Here is a 19,622-nt window from a genome sequence, read left to right on the forward strand (position 1 = left end):
GTTTGTGGGCCCGTCGGCCTAACATTCTCTATAATCCATAATCGTCAGTGGTTATCGAATAGCCATACAGTTATCATTGTGGACATTTTGTTTGGTGTATCTGTACGGCATTTATAATGAGTTCACCGTGTCTAAACTCTGTAGGATATATTGTGCAGATATTTTCAACTTTAGTGATCTTGCGCCCTCATCATTTCATCCTCGGTTGTTGTGGTCCATGGGTATAATCTCCGGTTTTCAAACATTATATGACATGGTACAGAATAAAGTTTTCAAAAAATGTTTAAAACAGCCTTTACTGTCCATTTTTAGATTCCAGATTGAAAAATAGATTGAAAATGTAATATGCATTTTATTTTTATTCCTTCGTAGAGGGTGTGGAAAACATCTTCAAGAAACCTCCAATTTACAAGCAACATGGTATGTTACAAGTCTTTCCTTCTAACTGTATTTCCTGTACTTCATTATTCTCCCTTTTCTCAATAACTCCAAAATGAATCTTCATTGAATGTAAACGCTTTTTCCTTCTTCCTTTAAAATAATTTTAAAACATTTGAAAATGATTCACTGTCCTTATTTCTCCATCAGGGTACTCCACATGTTCTTCTTCTTCTTCTTCACAAATAATATTTTCCAAAACTGTCTGTTGGCTAAGCGCTTGGTCCACCTACTTTCCTCCCACACATACATCACCACCTTCCTCCATGCCGTCAACCAACAATTCTTACCTCTCATCCCATGATCTCTATCTCTGTCCAATTTGGGAATCTTGAGAAGTCCAGTTGGCAGAGGTCTGTAACGACAATCAAATACCCTTCACATTCTATAAAAGCGTCAGTACCCCACCCTCCCCTCACCCCAATGTCTCCTACAAGCCCATATCCTCCAAACCCCATCTATTCTATGGTTTTCCTCTCTTCGGCATCGCTCCACTTCATTCTCCTCTTTCTGAATTCCTCCTCATCTCACCCTTTCGAAGCTTAATGTCCCCCTTTCTGCCTCCATCCTCAACCCACACTCTTCAACCAACCCTCTCAAAGCTTCCTTCTCTCTCTGCTGTTTTTCACCCCATACTTTGCCCAAGGTCATCTACGATCTGCACAGAAAACATCTGAACATCATGGCATTACATAAAAAGGTGCAAAAATCGATCCCCTTCACTTAAGACTTATGGGGTTACTTACTCCCGATCCTCAACAAGGTTATGGAATCCATAGTTGCAGTTGATATTAAATCCTTCCTTTTCTCCAAAGGCCTCATGTCATATCATCATTTAAGATTCAGACCAGGTCACTCCACCTTGGACATGCTGCTCCTATTCTTCCAACAATGGATGTAGGCCCTCAATGTCAGACATGAGATCAAGGACGTCTCTCCAGACATATCTCGAGCTTTTCCTGCAGCCTGACATCCCACCTTGCTCTCCAAACTCTCTGCCTGTGACACCAAGTCAAACTCTACACATGGCTTCCTGACTTCTACTCTCGTAGTGAACGTTTTGCTGTCAATGGAATACTTTCATCTCCTCTCCCTGTCAAGGCTGTAGTGCCCCAGGGCAGTGTTCTGGGCCGAGTCTTATTTCTAATCTTCATCAATGATCTCTGATTCACTGGAAAATCCCCTTTAACGATCTTCTGATGACATCACCCTCTGCCGTGACATCTCTCATCCTTTAGACAGGCAGGCTGCATCCTCTCCCCTCTCCTCAGATCCTGACAAAAAACTTGGAATATGTCTTTCAATCCTGACAAATCTCACACTCTGTCTTTCTCTCTCTCCCACCTCTACGAACCTATTTGGGAAGCGATGTAAGCCCGACCTATATCTAAAACAACAGGTGATCTGCAGAGACATTTGGTCCACTGAATTGTTCCTTCGAGGGCTTGTATTCGTTTTTTTTTCCTTATGTCTGGTTGTTGTCCTTTTTGTCCAGGAAAGGAAGACACAATTCATGATTTCATTAATTCTGAAACATTCTTTCCTTTGTTTCATTAATTGTGAAAGACTTTCTCCTTTGTTTCATTCATTGTGAAAGACTTTCTCCTTTGTTTCATTCATTGTGAAAGACTTTCTCCTTTGTTTTATTCATTGTGAAAGACTTTCTCCTTTGTTTTATTCATTGTGAAAGACTTTCTCCTTTGTTTCATTAATTGTAGAAGACTTTCTCCTTTGTTGCATTCATTGTGAAAGACTTTCTCCTTTGTTTCATTAATTGTGAAAGACTTTCTCCTTTGTTTTATTCATTGTGAAAGACTTTCTCCTTTGTTTCATTAATTGTAGAAGACTTTCTCCTTTGTTTCATTCATTGTGAAAGACTTTCTCCTTTGTTTCATTAATTGTAGAAGACTTTCTCCTTTGCTTTATTCATTGTGAAAGACTTTCTCCTTTGTTTCATTCATTGTGAAACACTTTCTCCTTTGTTTCATTAATTGTAGAAGACTTTCTCCTTTGATTCATTAATTCTGAAAGACTTTCTCCTTTGTTTCATTAATTGTAAAGACTCTCCTTTGTTTCATGGTTTTGTTAATTGTAAAAGACTCTCCTTTGTTTGATGTTTCCATTAATTGTGAAACTTTTTCCTTTGTTTCATATTTCGGTTGATTGTGAAAGACTTTTTCCTTTGTTTAATTTTTTAAAAATTAATTGTGAAAGACTTTCTCCTTTATTTCATTAATTGTAAAAGATTCTCCTTTGTTTCCTGGTTTTGTTAATTGTGAAAGACTTTCTCCTTTGTTTCATTAATTGTAAAAGACTTTCTCCTTTGTTTCCTGGTTTTTTTTAATTGTGAAAGACTTTCTCCTTTGTTTCATTAATTGTAAAAGACTTTCTCCTTTGTTTCCTGGTTTTGTTAATTGTGAAAGACTTTCTCCTTTGTTTCATTAATTGTAAAAGACTTTCTCCTTTGTTTCATGGTTTTGTTAATTGTGAAAGACTTTTTCCTTTGTTTGATGTTTCCATTAATTGTGAAACTTTTTCCTTTGTTTCATATTTTCATTGATTGTGAAAGACTTTTTCCTTTGTTTCATTTTTTTTTAATTAATTGTGAAAGACTTTTTCCTTTGTTTCATTAATTGTGAAAGAATTTCTCCTTTGTTTCATTAATTGTGAAAGACTTTCTCCTTTGTTTCATTAATTGTGAAAGACTTTCTCCTTTGTTTGACGTTTTCATTAATTGTGAAACTTTTTCCTTTGTTTCATATTTTCATTGATTGTGAAAGACTTTTTCCTTTGTTTCATTTTTTTTTTATCAATTGTGAAAGACTTTTCCCTTTGTTTCATTCATTGTGAAAGACTTTCTCCTTTGTTTCATTAATTGTAGAAGACTTTCTCCTTTGATTCATTAATTCTGAAAGACTTTCTCCTTTGTTTCATTAATTGTAAAGACTCTCCTTTGTTTCATGGTTTTGTTAATTGTAAAAGACTCTCCTTTGTTTGATGTTTCCATTAATTGTGAAACTTTTTCCTTTGTTTCATATTTTCGTTGATTGTGAAAGACTTTTACCTTTGTTTCATTTTTTAAAAATTAATTGTGAAAGACTTTCTCCTTTGTTTCATTAATTGTAAAGACTCTCCTTTGTTTCATGGTTTTGTTAATTGTGAAAGACTTTCTCCTTTGTTTCATTAATTGTAAAAGATTCTCCTTTGTTTCCTGGTTTTGTTAATTGTGAAAGACTTTCTCCTTTGTTTCATTAATTGTAAAAGACTTTCTCCTTTGTTTCCAGGTTTTGTTAATTGTGAAAGACTTTCTCCTTTGTTTCCTGGTTTTGTTAATTGTGAAAGACTTTCTCCTTTGTTTCATTAATTGTAAAAGACTTTCTCCTTTGTTTCATGGTTTTGTTAATTGTGAAAGACTTTTTCCTTTGTTTGACGTTTCCATTAATTGTGAAACTTTTTCCTTTGTTTCATATTGTTACGGTCCGCGGTTAAGGATGTTGGTTTGCCGAGCAGAGGCACCGCGACCTAACAGTTTCCCCGATTCACCCGATTCACCCGCACGTTGGCCGTATCGCGCCACAGCTATTCAATATGGAAAAGACTAAAACGACGGATGTGTAAAGAGGAGGAAGAAGAAGAAGAAGACAAAAGGTTGAAAATACTACTAAATTTATTTACTATGTACAGGCTCAAAGAAACCAAGGAGGAGGAAAGATAATAAAATAATATACAGAAGCTTTTTAGAGACACAGTGAAAATACTAGCTTATACAAACTTAATTAACTACCCAGGACAGAACAAACAGAAACGGACTCACACGGGGAATTGCAGAGTGGATTGGCTGGAAGGAGAGGGAGGTCCAACGGGTCCGGCAGCACGATCGGCGCGTTGGGCAGCCGCCGTTCCTTCGCGGCCCTGCTCAAAACCGCCGTCCAGGCCCCAAGCGGCTGTTGAGTGTTGTTGCTGCTGTTGAGTGTTGTTGCTGCTGTGGACGCTGCTGCTGGCGAGCAAAGTGACGAATAGCAGGCTTTGTGCTTCCCTGGATGATCTCCTTTGAACAAGAATCGCTGCTGGATGATCTCTTCTCTTGGACAAGAATCGCTGCTGGATGATCTCCCTTCTCTCTCTTGGACCTCACAACCCAGCTCTTTTCTTTGCACCTCACCACGCAGCTCTCTCTTGGACCTTACAACCCAGCTCTCTCTTGGACCTCACCACGCAGCTCAGCTCTGACGACTTCCTCTTTTCATGGACCTCACCACGCAGCTCCGCCCTGACGACTCTTTCGCGCGCACTTTTATAACGCCTCCGGCGATTAAGCCGCCGGCCTTCAGGACACGCCCATCGGTGTGCTCACCTCGGCCCTGGTTGGTCGCGCGACCCTCTGGCTCCGCCCTTGATGACGACGGGCGGGCACGCCTTTCTTCCCCAACCTGAGCACATGTTCAATGGCGGCTTTGGAGGGGATGTAATTGCCAAATTGAGGCTTGGCCATGACGAAAGGGGAAATGGAGGTTTTGGGAATGGGAATGAAGGATGAAGGGAATCTATCTTTTTCACTTGGTGCAATGGAGTGTCATTTTAATGGAAGACAAGGCCTTACCCTAAAACACATAATAAGGATATAAACTACTGAACAAGGGTATTATAGTGTCCTTCAATGGATGCTTTATGGAATTAACTACCGGGACGCCCTTTGACCTTTACACAACACTGGAGGCAGGAGGGGCCAGAATCAAACAATGTTACACAGCAATTTACCACAATACAACACAATAAAAAAAATACAATCCTCATATCCGCAACAATATTTTCATTGATTGTGAAAGACTTTTTCCTTTGTTTCATTAATTGTGAAAGAATTTCTCCTTTGTTTCATTAATTGTGAAAGACTTTCTCCTTTGTTTCATGGTTTTGTTAATTGTGAAACTTTTTCCTTTGTTTCATTTTTTAAAAATTAATTGTGAAAGACTTTTTCCTTTGTTTCATTAATTGTGAAAGAATTTCTCCTTTGTTTCATTAATTGTGAAAGACTTTCTCCTTTGTTTCATTCATTGTGAAAGACTTTCTCCTTTGTTTGATGTTTTCATTAATTGTGAAACTTTTTCCTTTGTTTCATATTTTCATTGATTGTGAAAGACTTTTTCCTTTGTTTCATTTTTTAAAAATCAATTGTGAAAGACTTTTTCCTTTGTTTCATTAATTATGAAATAATTTCTCCTTTGTTTCATTAATTGTGAAAGACTTTCTCCTTTGTTTCATGGTTTTGTTAATTGTGAAACTTTTTCCTTTGTTTCATTTTTTAAAAATTAATTGTGAAAGACTTTTTCCTTTGTTTCATTAATTGTGAAAGAATTTCTCCTTTGTTTCATTAATTGTGAAAGACTTTCTCCTTTGTTTCATTAATTGTGAAAGACTTTCTCCTTTGTTTCATGGTTTTGTTAATTGTGAAACTTTTTCCTTTGTTTCATTTTTTTAAAATTAATTGTGAAAGACTTTTTCCTTTGTTTCATTAATTGTGAAAGAATTTCTCCTTTGTTTCATTAATTGTGAAAGACTTTCTCCTTTGTTTCATTAATTGTGAAAGACTTTCTCCTTTGTTTGATGTTTTCATTAATTGTGAAACTTTTTCCTTTGTTTCATTTTTTTTTTATCAATTGTGAAAGACTTTTTCCTTTGTTTCATTAATTATGAAATAATTTCTCCTTTGTTTCATTAATTGTGAGAGAATTTCTCCTTTGTTTCATTAATTGTGAGAGAATTTCTCCTTTGTTTCATGGTTTAATTAATTGTGAAAGACTTTCATGTTCCTTTCTTTCATGCAGAACAATGTAACGGTATGATGTTTTTTCAGAGCTTTGATTTTAGCTCGGATGAAACTTGAATTCAATTCTACTCAAAAACACAAGTGAACTTGAAATTTCTATTGATATCTGGTGTGTTGGAGGAATTTGTGAAATTCAAGAAAAAAAATTCATAATTATTTTGTAATATGGTTTGTGTTATCACAATGTTACGTATATTTTCTTCTTAATGGTCTTTTTCTCTCTCTCTCGCTTGTGTTTATCATTCCTCTTTTCTTTCTCTTGTGTTTTTTCCATTGCAAGTCTGTACACATATAATACATGCATACACACTTACAGTTTTGCAATAAAAGAACCTAAAAGTCATACTCTCTTTCTTTCTCTGTCTCTGTCTGTCTCTCTCTCTCTCTCTCTCTCTCTCTCTCTGTCTCTCTCTCCAAAAGGACTGTCTGGCAAACCCTCCCATCCACTTTCTTAACAATCATCTTGATGAAGTCCAATCACTCAAACTCCTGGGTCTCACTATCTATCAGCCATGATCTTGATCTGGCAAACCACATTTTAAGTTGCCCTCCAAAGGCAGTTGTCACCTGGGTATCCTGCATCATACAAAGTCCTTCCTTGGCATACCTGAACTCCTATCCACCCACAATACATCCATCTGCAACTTCATCCCGTCTGGGCTGGCGCCCTTGCCTCACACCTTTTTTTTATTATTATTTTTGTATACAAGATCGAGGCTCATGTAAGAGCTAACATTAATCACAAAAAGACAAACTAACACATAAAACATAAGATAAAGGGAGCGGGAGACAATCTGGGGAGATAGAGGGAAGCACACAAGTACAACAGCAGAGAACAGGGACAACGGAAGATCTGTGGGAGGGAGAGGGGTTGGGGGGCGGAGGCACGGGAAGGGGGTGGGGGCGTGGGTGAGGTATAAAACACATGGACACTGCAAGGACTTCCAAGAAAGAAGTCGGAATTTCAAAAAGGTGGATCTGGGGTGAATTAACGGGGGTATAAAAGATCAAGGTTTTGGATGGGGGAAGACAAGAGATGGTGGTGAACAGCTGTTTTAAAGACGTGGAGGGAGGAGTGGGATTGAAGAGAGTGAAGGAGTTTGTTCCAGAGGTGGGAGAAAAGAGGAATTGAAAGAGTGAAGGTGAATAGAGAGTCTTGATTTAGGCAGTTTAACCATAAGAGGGTTACTGGCAGACCTTGTGCGACCTGAACGAATATTTGGGGGGCAGAGCACAGACAGCTGGGGGAGCTAGGCTGGAGAGGAGTCAGGAGAAGACAGAAAGACCACCAACCTGCCTGCGGTGAATGAGTGAAAGGCCCTCGGAGTTAGCTTAATCGCAGGATATTCCAATGATTCTGAAAGCTTTGGTTTAAATAGTGTGAAGCTGAGTTAGGTGTGATGAAGGAGCACCAGCCCAGAGGAGAGAACGGTATTCCATTGAGCTGTGGATGAAAGCCTTGTATGTGGTGAGGAGCTCAGGTGGTGAGGATCTCAGGTTGACCGCACGACGGAGGATGCCCAGTCGCGACTGGCTTTGGAGGGCAGCTTGGAAATGTGGTTTTCCCAGGAAAGATCATGGTAGATGGTGAGACCCAAAAGCTTGAGTGACAGAACTTCTTGGAGAGGATTGTTGAGAAAGTATATGGGAGGGTTTTCCAGACGATCTTTTCGGAGAGACAAAATGAGAGTGTGAGATTTGTCAGGATTGAAAGACATGTTCCACTTGTTTGACCAGTCTGTGATTTTGTCCAGGTCTGCAGAGAGTGAGGAGGCTGCAGACTGCCGATCTGAGGGATGAGGTATGGAGCGGGAGAGAGTGAGTGGAGTCATCAGCGGGAGTGGAGTCATCAGCAAAGAGATAGAGAGGATTTTCCAGAGAGTTGGAGAGATCATTGATGAAGACAAGAAAAGCACTGGGTCCAGAACACTGCTTTGAGGAACTCCAGCCTGAACAGGAAAGGGAGATGAGAGAAATCCATTCAGGGCCACATGTTGACTATGACTAGAGAGGCAGTCTGCAAGCCATTCGTGGAGATTTCCATGTATACCATAGGAGGATAGTTTGGTGAGCAGAGCTGGGTGCCAGACCGTATCGAAGGCACGTGATATGTCGAGGGAGACAGCTCTGATTTCCTGTTTGGCATTAAGGACCTCCATCCATTGTTGAGACAGCAGAAGCAGCATGTCCAGAGTAGAATGACCTGGTCTGATTCCAAATTGATGATCTGAGATCGAGCCATTGGAGAAGAGGAAAGATTTCATATCCGAAGCGATACTTACTTTTCAAGATGTCTTAGAACCAAAAGTTCATTGGAATTATGTTGAAATTATTCTTGATTTTGTTAATGTGACCTTTAAAAGAAACAAAAACCACATTTTGATGGCAGAAGTGATGGCAGAAGGATTTGATGGCAGAAGTGATGATTGATTCCATGACCTTGCTGATTATTGGGAGCATGCTGATTGGTCTGTAGTGGCAAGGATCTGTTTCTGCACCTTTTTTGTGTAAAGCGGTAATGTTGGCTGATTTCCAAGCTGATGGCAGATGACCTTGAGCAAAAGAGAGGGCGAAGAGAACAGAGAGAGGGTGAGATAGCGCGGCAATGCAGGATTTTAGGACCCGTGGGCTGATGCCGTCTGGTCCAGTTGCAGAATCAGAGTCGAGGTTTGACAAAAATGTATCCACCTTGTCAGGAGAGAAGAACACAGAGTCCAGGAGCAGCTAGGTATGACTAGGTATGGTGGGAACAGAGAGAGACGGGTTTGGGACACAAGATTTTGAGGCAAACACAGAGTTGAGGCATTCGTCTTTTCACGTGCGGTGTCAACTGTGTAGCCATTGGAGGGGATGGAAGGGAAACAAACACCAGAAACAGATTTGACCAGATGCCACCAGGATTTGGAGGAAGGAGACAGGTTTGAGAGTTCATTCTTGAGTGTGGAGAGATAGTGCTTCCTGGCACTCCTGAAGGTAGACACACACTTGTTCCAAGCTTGGTGGAAGGAACTGAGATTTCCTTCAGTTGGATTAGCCTTCCAAGAGGCAAAGGCAAGTTGTTTCAGTGCAACTGCCTCACCACAAGATTCAGTGTACCATGGACGGGAGGAAGGGTAAGACAACTGAAGACGAGATGGGATAAATCTGTGCATGAGAGAGAGAGCTTACTTGTGCATGTGCAGTTTACTTTGGAAGAATTCCCAGGAAGAGTTGATGTGAGAGGCAGTGGAGATGGGAGACCAGTCCAGATGTTTGATGGCTGCTTGAAGACGGTGCCAGTTGGCCTGAGTGAAATGCCACACTAGGCATTTCTGAAGAGGCTCTCTGAGAATGGCCAGAGAGATGTCCACTTTGACAAGCACATGATCAGAAGAACCGATTGGAGCAGAAGAAGAGCAGCAGACATTTGCAGGGAAGTTTGTCATAATCAAGTCTAGAAGAGAAGATACTCCATTGACTGATATCCGGGTCGGGAAATTGACAGATTGTGTCAGTCCCAGTGAGTGACAGAAGTCCTTTGCTGAGGTGCTATGGCTGGTGTGAGAGGAACCCACACCCATCCAGCTGGCATGACAGTTGAAGTCGCCACATTTGAGGAAGAGAGAGTTGGGATGAGTGGATAGAAGTTGGTCCATGTTGTCAGACAGGGAGATGTAAATGGAGTCATCACTGTTTGGAGGACGGTACAGAACACATATGAACAAAAGGTGGGAGCGGAGAGGAAGCCGTAGCCAGAGGTACTCCTGGGGGTGGGGTGGAGAGAGGGCAGTGCAAGGAGAGTGAGGAAGAGAGTTTTTGATAAAGATAGCAACCCCACCACCAGGACGGGGTTCAGGTCTATCATACCGGAGGAGGGAGTAACCAGGAAGAGATATGAAAGAATCAGAGACATCTTGAAGGAGGAAAGTTTCTGTTAAACAGATTACGTCTGGTTTGTCAGAAGCAACCTGTATGGAGAGATGTCAGGTTTGAGCGAAGGCCCCGGATGTTTGAGGTCCATCCCGTTAAGGAAGAGGGAGGGGGAGCATCGGGTACATGACAGCGGAAGGGAGGGGTAGGGTAAGATGAGGGGTGAGAGAGGGAGGTAGGGAGAGCTGTTGATAGTGTGTCGGAGATTGCAGAAGAGTTAGGAGAAAGGGAGGGATGAGGAGAACAAAAGGTTTGATGGTGATGGGGAGAGGCACAGTGAGGTGTTGTTTGAAGGGGGGGCAGAGCATAGTCGAAGGTTGGAGGGGGTGTGGGTATGTGATGGAAGGGAGAGGAAGTGGGGAGGGGCAGATTTGAGGAGGAGGTGGTAGGGGGGAGATTTGGAGAGAGATAGTAGGGGGGGAGTTTTGAAGGGGAGGGGTGAGGGGGGAGTTTTGAAGGGGAGGGGTGAGGGGGGAGTTTTGAAGGGGAGGGGTGAGGGGGGAGTTTTGAAGGGGAGGGGGGAGTTTTGAAGGGGATGGGTGAAGAGGGAGTTTTGAAGGGGAGGGGTGAGGGGAGTTTAGGAGGGGTGAGGGGGAGTTTAGGAGGGGAGAGGTGAGGGGGAAGTTTAGGAGGGGAGGGGTGAAGGGTGAGTTTAGAAAGTGGACGATTAATGAAAAACAAACATTTATTACAAACTGGGTTTATTGTGATTTTCAAGTCAGAGATCCGTTTGAGAACAGTAGAGGAAGGGTGGAATGAAGGTGAATTTAGAGAATGTAGGGAGAATGACTGTAAGAGATTGATTTTTTTTTTTTGAAGTGGAATGATTTGAAGAGGAAATTGAAAAAAGCCTTTTAAATAGGAAGAAATACAGCGTGTTGTAATAAACCACTGAATAAAACACTGCAGGGGAAAGTTTGAACATATTTAAACAAAACCGTGAAAAACAATCTGGGAAAAGTCCCTGAAATGAGGGCGTGGATCAGAGAAAGGAGAAAGGGTTCAATGAGATGGAGAATGAGATGGAGGAAAGGATGGATGGAGGAAAGGATGGATGGAGGAAACTAGGATTGGAAAGGCGAGTTACTATTCGAGATGGAAGGAAGAGGTGGAAGAAAAGGAGATAAAGGGGGTAGGGCGAGGAGAGAAGGAAATAATTTTTAAAAAAGTATTTAAAACGTTAGACTATTAAGGGTAGATGTTCGGGGAAGTTAAGGGAGAAGAGAAAAACTAAGAGATAAGCAATACAGCGAAGGAAAGAACTTGAATACACAAAACACCGACGGGGGGAGGGAACAAGTTACCAGGCCGCGCACGCGGTGCGAACAGAAAACGATTTAATGAAACATAAGTTTGCACGAATTGCAAACCAAGATTAACTCGAAACACACAGAAACACATACACAATAAAATAATGAGCGGAAATGTGACAAAGGCACGAATGAGAAAAGACTTAAACTTTGATGCAGAGGTCGAAGTCGCTTCCTTGCTCAAGGGACCGGAAGCAGAAGTCCCCGATGTTAGTCCCGATTTCTCAGTTTGATACCGTTGAAACGAAGGCATTCAAGATTATTGGAATCTGCTGTGATAAAGCTGAATCAATGGGCCTATCACTTTCCTTTGCAGATGGGTCAGTGGTCTGTATCTTTACCACCTACTTTCTGTTCTTGCACCCTCTGGTGTTTCTGTGCGAGTTGTCATCCCACATCCCCCTCCCCTTAGGTGTCTGTGGGGTGTATGCAGTCTACCCTCAACCCCCTTCTGGTGAAATGCCCAAAATTCAAAATGACTGCTCACCTCCACTCATTCGTTCCTCTTTTTTTCTACCTGTGGAACCAACTGCCATGTTTTCTTCAATCTCATTCCTCCCTCCGCTCTTCAGGACAGCTTCTGACCGGCATATTAGATCATCCCCATCCAATTTCATGATATTTTCTATCCTTGTTAATCTCCCCACCGTCTCCACTCCTAAGTAAACCTCCTTCCAAATTATCAGTTTTTTCTTCCTGAGAGTTTGTTTCCATATCCATCTTGTGTTTCCCGTCTCTCTCTACTGTTCCTTTTGTTCTGTTGTGTCCTGATCAGTTGAGTGTTCTCGGTCTTCCACGAGCCTTGACTCTGTATACAAAAATAATGTAATCCAGCACCCGCCTCCTTCCCCACCAAGTTTACATCCATTTTAGATGATTGTTAGACATTATCTGGCTTGCTTTCCTCTATAACATCATTTTCCTTTCCATTTTGTTGCAGTTGATGCATTTGATTTCTCCATCATATTGAAACTCATTTCAATGTTTGTTTTCTCTTATTGATTATTTTGCTTTGTTTTCTTTATTCCACCCTCCCCCCCCCATCCCACTCCATTCCTTACCCCCCTATTTCACGTTATTATCGATAACAAAACCTTATGGTGACACTGGCCTGCATTATTTTATAAGTAAGTACTTTGAGTTGTTTATTTACTATGATGAGTTCTAAATGTTAACTATCCATTGAATTTGTCAATATTAAGTTGGGGTTGAAAATGACATCAATATATATATTTTAATATAATATCCTTCACTTAAATGGTTGTGCAGTAAATCAAAAAGACAAAAAGGCAGTTTATTTACCTGAAAAATCCACATTGTTTGGTCATCTCTTCTCAATTCTAGAAGAGATGAACATGTAAAATGGGTCATGGAGTCCGGATGTCTGTCCGTCCGTCCGTCCTTCCGGTCATCCATCCATCCAATAACGTTTTGCTATTTTTACTACTTCTCACTTATCATCCAGCTGATTGTTCTGAAACTTAACAGATGGATACAAGATAGTAGCCTGCACAATTTCTCAGGCTTCAATTTTTCGGTTTCCAATCATGGGGGTTACCAAGAGTTCATCCATTCTCATTCTATCCACCATCTTCACTCCCACAATCATCTTGACCAAGTTGTTCTCACAAATATGCAGCCTCTGTTGTCTCTCTGTCAGTGCCACCGTTTCCAGACCGTAAAGGTAGGCCAGTGTTACACAAGACATCAGAACCTTCCCTTTAAATTTCCTTGAAATCTCTCTGTCTGCCATTACTCCCTCCAACCTCCTCCACACATTCGCACCCACGTGAATCCTCCTCCGCAACTCAGCCTCTGACTTACCATCCCTGGTCACTGGTCCCCCCCAGATACTCAAACATATTTCCTTGTCCGATCTCCTTCTCCTCTAACCTGATAGCCATTTCTTTCCTCTGCTGCCCAACTCATATCACCTTCATCTTTTCCATGCTCATTTTCAGCCCATGTTTCCCAAATGCCTCCTTCCATTACCCCAGTGCTTCCTGTATCTCATGCCCACTCTCCACCACAACAGCCAGATTGTCCGCATACAATATCCTCCCAAAATACCCCTCATGTTTACCTTCCTGCTTACCAGCTCCATCACAATAATAAACATGAATGTGCTGAAAGAGTTTCCCTGCCTCAAATCGATGTTCACACTGAACTCTTCCAACATCCCAGGACCAAACAAAACTCTTCCCTTCATTATCTTGTTCATCCCTTCCACCAACCTAACTTCTGCTTCCAGGACTCCCAAAATATCAAGTGTCACCATCTCTCTCGGGATGGTGCCGTAGGTTCATCTCCAGGTCCACAAATCCCAATGCCATTTCGCTTTGCACCTCCAACCTCTTCTCCACCAGCTCTCAGCGTGAACATCCCATCCATCGTCCCTCGACCTTTCCTAAGCCGCTGCTGCCCTTCCCTGATCTCCTTCTCCAACTCTTCCTTATCCTTCCGTCCAGAATCCTCTCCACCTTTATGACATGACTAGGGAGTGCAATGCCCCTGTACTTCCTTGGATCTCGAACGTCCCCCTTCTCCTTCCATATCGGAACAATTAACCCTGTCCTGCACTCCTCCAAAATTTATCCATCTGTCATACATATTCCACATCCTCTTCATCCACCTGACTCTGACTTCTCCTGCTGTATTTATCATCTCTGAACACACCTCATCACTGCCTGGTGCTCTTCCCTTTTTCATCCTCTTCAATGCCTCCACACGTCCTCTTCTGTGATCTCCAACAACTCCACTTTCCACTCCATAACTAACTCGGTAGTTCAAGATCACTGTTACCTCCTTCCCGGTTCAACAGCTGTTTGAAATGTCCTTCCCACACCTTCAATACTGCGCTAGGTTAATACTTTTGTAGGCCACTGAATTTACCATTTAACTTAGAGTGTGCTTGAATTAATCATTTTTTATTTAATCATTTGCTATTAATATTTACCATTTAACTTAGAGTGTGCTTGAATTAATCATTTTTAACTCAACTGGACTATGTCCAGCTGAGTTTTTGTCGACACCCAGTGTCCGCCGTCTGTCTGTCTGTCGTCTGTAAACAATTCGACGTCTACACTCTAAAAGTCACAAAAATTGATCAAATTTGATGAAACTTGTGCAGCATCTTTAAGACATAAACTAGTTTGGGATTGCATTTGGGCGTTGCACGCCCAAAAATGGTCGCGGCAGGGCGGCCATATTGAAAAATCAATTTTTGTCAATCTGGTACTTCCTAATGTAGCTAGAAGGCTGAAACTTGGTGTGTAGACAGTATCTAACAAAGCTCAACACATATAATAAATTCAAGTCTGAAATCTGAGAAAAGTAATTGTAGTTTTGCTTTTCATGCCTCACTTAAAACTCAATTTTTTCTAGTTTCCTGTTTAAACATGAGATACCTTCAACGTTACTGTACCTCTTTAGCACATATAAACCATATAGTTTGTGGTTCTATTATGCATATTCTAACCATATTGATATAGACCAGTTGAGTTCAGGTTCCCTGGAACCTCTAGTTTATTTAATCATTTACTATTAATATTTACTCTTGAACTTAAGAGTGTGCTTGAATTAATCATTTTAAATTTAATCATTTACTATTAATATTTACTATTGAACTTAAGAGTGTGCTTGAATTAATCATTTTAAATTTAATCATTTACTATTAATATTTACCATTTACCTTAAGAGTGTGCTTGAATTAATCATTTTTTATTTAATAATTTACTATTAATATTTACCATTTAACTTAGAGTGTGCTTCAATTAATCATTTTTTATTTAATCATTTACTATTAATATTTACCATTTAACTTGGAGTGTGCTTGAATTAATCATTTTTTATTTAATCATTTGCTATTAATATTTAGCATTTAACTAACTTTAATTAACCATTTAACATTTCCCATTTAACTTCTGTGTGTCTGTCCAGGCCATAACATTTTTACCAATTGATTACTTTTGCCATCAAAGCTTCAACAAATCTTTTTTTATGAGAAGATGGAGAACCCAAATAAATAAAATGTACAATTTTTAAAGTGTTGTTTTTGTGGAGTTTAGTTAAGAGTACAAAGCAGATGCAGATAAGCTTTGCATTTTCAGATGCTCTCTAGTTGCCATTGTGTTGTTGTTGTTGTTATTGTTGTGGACAGGCTAACTCATTTTTGTGTGCTCACATCCATCTAATATTTTTTTCCTTTTCAATGGAATCAAATCTAAATTTTAAATGAAAAATTAAATGAAAATTTAATGAAACCTCTTCCCCCATCCAAAACCTTGATCTTTCCTACCCCCGTTAATTCACCCCAGATCCACTATTTTGAAATACCAACTTCTTTTCTGGAAGTCCTAGCAGTGACCATGTGTTTTATACCTCTCCCAAGCCCTCTCCCTCCCACAGATCTCCCGATGTCCCTGTCCTCTGCTGTTGTACTTGTGTGCTTCCCTCTCTCTCCCCATCTTGTCTCCTGCTCCCTTTATATGTTTTATGTGTCTTTTTTTATGATTACTGTTAGTTCTTCCATGAGCCTCGATCTTGTATTCCAAAAAAAAAAATCAGATGTTAACATACCTGATATTGTGTTAGCTGGAGACTTCACATCCTGAACACAATGTCCTTTGCACAAGATGTAAAAACTTAATTTACTTGTCAAAAGCTTGGGCTTTGAAAAGGAAACTGGTATCTTTTCTTCGGAAGACAGGGTTGACCATTTTTATCATCAAACCGTTTTCTGGTCGATAACCGCTGTGGTTTTGAACTTCCAATGGGAGATCAAATTGATTGATTTATCTACAACTGTAATTAAGGTGAAAAATATTGTGCTTTGCTATACAAATCTGGTAACCAATTTGCATGCCAATGCATTTATAATGGAGGAGTCTGACATTTTTGAATGTGCATGTAAATACTGATTCAAATATTAATCAACTTAAAGAGTGTGCTTTCTCTAAAACTACTTACGATGTGAGCAAAATGACTTGAATCGCTCATTTTGCCAATGATCTCATGTTTTAATACACTACCGTCAAAAGTTTTAGATAACCTCAATTTTTCCAGTTTTTTATTGAAATTTACGCAGTTTAATGTCCAGTGAATAACCTGAAATGGTACAAAGGTAAGCAGTAAACTGCTCGAGGTTAAAAAAAAACAGTTTTGGTTTGCAAAAACCAGGAAAATAATGTAAATCACACAGTTATATTGTTAAAAAAAAAAAAAAGGCCTTCTTCAGGGAACAAGTAATGGGTTAACAACTTACAGCTGTTCTGCAGCAATGTAAGTAAATTAAGCCTTGAAAGTTGATGCAAACAATTCCTACAGGTGTCCCGACCTCTGATGATTACTTGATTACAAACCCCCTGTCTGTATAAAAGCAGCTGTTATTACACTGTCTGAAGCATTATTTGGACAATATTGCACTGCAGGAAGTAGTATATTGGAAACTGGAGGAAACTCTGACAGGAAGAGGTCTGGCAGACCCAAAGCCACAACAGAATAAGAAGACAAGTTTCTGAGAGCCAACAGCTTGCGTGATAGGCGGCTCACAGGACAACAGCTTCAAGCACAGCTTAACACTGGTCGAAGTGAGCAAGTTTCAGTTTCAACTGTGAAGAGAAGACTTCGAGCTGCAGGTTTGACAGGTCGACTGGCAGTAAGAAAGCCATTGCTAAGATGGCAAAATAAGAAAAAAAGAGGCTTGCCTGGGCCATGAAGCACCGCCAGTGGACTACTGAAGACTGGAAGAAGGTCTTATGGACCGATTAATCAAAATTTGAAATATTTGGTTCATCATGCAGGGTTTTTGTACACCATCGAGTAGGCGAAAGGATGGTTCCTCAGTGTGTGACACCAACTGTCAAACATGGAGGAGGAAGCGTGATGGCCTGGGGCTCTTTTGCTGGATCCAGAGTCAGCGACTTGCACAGAGTGACTGGCACGCGAAACAAAAAGGGCTACCACAGAATTTTGCAGCGCCATGCAATACCCTCTGGTATACGCCTAGTTGGTCAGGGGTTCATCCTGCAGCAAGATAATGACCCTAAACACACCTCCAGGTTATGTCAAAACTACCTTCGAGGAAAAGAACAAGACAGTGGACTTCAAATCATGGAATGGCCAGCACAGTCTCCAGACTTAAACCCCATCGAGCTGGTTTGGGATGAACTGGACAGAAGGGTGAAAGCAAAGCAACCTACAAGTGCAACACATTTGTGGGAACTTCTGCAACAGTGTTGGGAAGAACTTCCCGAACAATATTTGATTTCCATTGTGGAAAGAATGCCACGAGTGTGTTCGGCGGTTAGATCTACAAAAGGTGGCTGCTTTGCCGAGTCAAAAATTTAAATTAAATTTTGTTAAACAAAATGATTCTATTTCTTTTTTATTTCCAATTGTTTATTTGTTCTATGCTTAATTTCAGAGTACATTGAGACATTAAACTGCGTAAATTTCTATTAAAACTGGAAAAATTGAGGTGTTCTAAAACTTTTGACCGGTAGTGTACATTGGTTTCAAATATTATAAGAAAAGATCAATTGTAATAATTTTTTTAGTTCATCATAAACTTTGGCTTTTGTGTGGGAGGCTTAAGGGACATTTTTGAATTTGCTTTTGCTCAATCTCCACTGTAGACCCACAAGCCCTTGCCGCTAAACGCAAGACGAGTGAAGACATCATCCAGTCGGCAAAGTTTCCAGCAGCCCAAGCTCCAGACCCTGGCCTTCCTGCCAAGATTGAAACCGAGCAATGGCCTTGCCCACCTTCCGCTGCTGCTTTAGGTACCTGGACACAAATACCATTATGAATTCTCTCAATCATCTATCGTTAATTCGTTGAGTGGTGAATCATTAATGTGAGTGGTTCACTGGTAAAATGCTAATGATGTGTGTAAGCTATAAAATGCATTTGCCTTTTGTTGCCTATTATTTATTAATTTATTTACTTTTCCTGTTCATTATTCTTTGATTTGTGTCACCTGTCCAGTGGTCTGGCGATGTGCACATTCGCCTCTAAGCTGTCTAGCCTTGGTTCAAATCTCAACACAGATATAAACCGTAATCCTAATGTTTCGCAGGCAGGGCAATTCATCAGTGTGTCCTGTCTGTGTTTGAGGGACGTTAAACTGGGTCTCCCAATAACCTGGGTTTCTCTTTAAACTGGGCGTTCCGTTAAACTGGGCGTTCCGTTAAACTGGGCGTTCCGTTAAACTGGGCGTCCCGTTAAACTGGGCGTCCCGTTAAACTGGGCGTCCCGTTAAACTGGGCGTCCCGTTAAACTGGGCGTCCCGTTAAACTGGGCGTCCCGTTAAACTGGGCGTCCCGTTAAACTGGGCGTCCCGTTAAACTGGGCGTCCCGTTAAACTGGGCGTCCCGTTAAATTGGCTCTCCCGTTAAACTGGGCGTCCCGTTAAACTGGGCGTCCCGTTAAATTGGGCCTCCCGTTAAATTGGCTGTCCCGTTAAACTGGGCCTCCCGTTAAACTGGGCCTCCCGTTAAACTGGGCCTCCCGTTAAACTGGGCCTCCCGTTAAACTGGGCGTCCCGTTAAACTGGGCGTCCCGTTAAACTGGGCCTCCCGTTAAACTGGGCCTCCCGTTAAACTGGGCCTCCCGTTAAACTGGGCCTCCCGTTAAACTGGGCCTCCCGTTAAACTGGGCCTCCCGTTAAACTGGGTCTCCCGTTAAACTGGGTTTCCCGTTAAACTGGGTGGGTGTTCCGTTAAACTGGGTTTCCTGTCAAACTGGGTGTCCCGTTAAATTGGGTGATCCGTTAAACTGGGTGTTCCGTTATACTGGGTGTTCCGTTAATCTGGGTTTCCATTTAAACTGGGTTTCCCATTAAACGGGGTGTCCAGTTAAACTGGGTTTCCCATTAAACTGGGTTTCCCATTAAACCGGGTATCCCGTTAAACTGGGTGTCCTGCTAAAAAATCCCAATGCCATTTCACCTTGCACCTCCAACCTCTTCTCCACCATCTGTCTCAGTGTGAACGTCCCATCCATCATCCCCCTACCCTTTGTAAACCGCTGCTGCTCTTCTCCAATTTATATCTCCACTCTCTTCTTATTCTCATGCCCAAAACCCTTTCCAACACCTTCATGACATGACTAGGGAGTGCAACACCCCTGTACTTCTCTGG

General features: G+C 41.1%; 1 protein-coding gene across 11 annotated transcripts in view; it reads left to right on the forward strand.

The window, feature by feature from the left end:
- The window catches only part of LOC137421193 (actin-binding LIM protein 1), a 488,353-nt gene that overhangs the window by 442,223 nt on the left and 26,508 nt on the right, over nucleotides 1-19,622 (forward strand). For 8 of the 11 annotated variants that reach the window (XM_078771775.1, XM_078771768.1, XM_078771771.1 and 5 more), the window contains 2 exons: nucleotides 373-420; nucleotides 18,117-18,263. In XM_078771775.1, coding sequence (XP_078627901.1) covers nucleotides 373-420; nucleotides 18,117-18,263 — 195 coding nt within the window. The remainder of the gene's footprint in view (nucleotides 1-372; nucleotides 421-18,116; nucleotides 18,264-19,622) is intronic. The other 3 variants (XM_078771770.1, XM_078771774.1, XM_078771778.1) reach the window with 1 other exon arrangement.

Source organism: Myxine glutinosa, chromosome 2, assembly GCF_964187855.1.
Source record: "Myxine glutinosa chromosome 2, kmMyxGlut1.1, whole genome shotgun sequence".
NCBI classification, from domain to species: Eukaryota; Metazoa; Chordata; class Myxini; order Myxiniformes; family Myxinidae; genus Myxine; species Myxine glutinosa.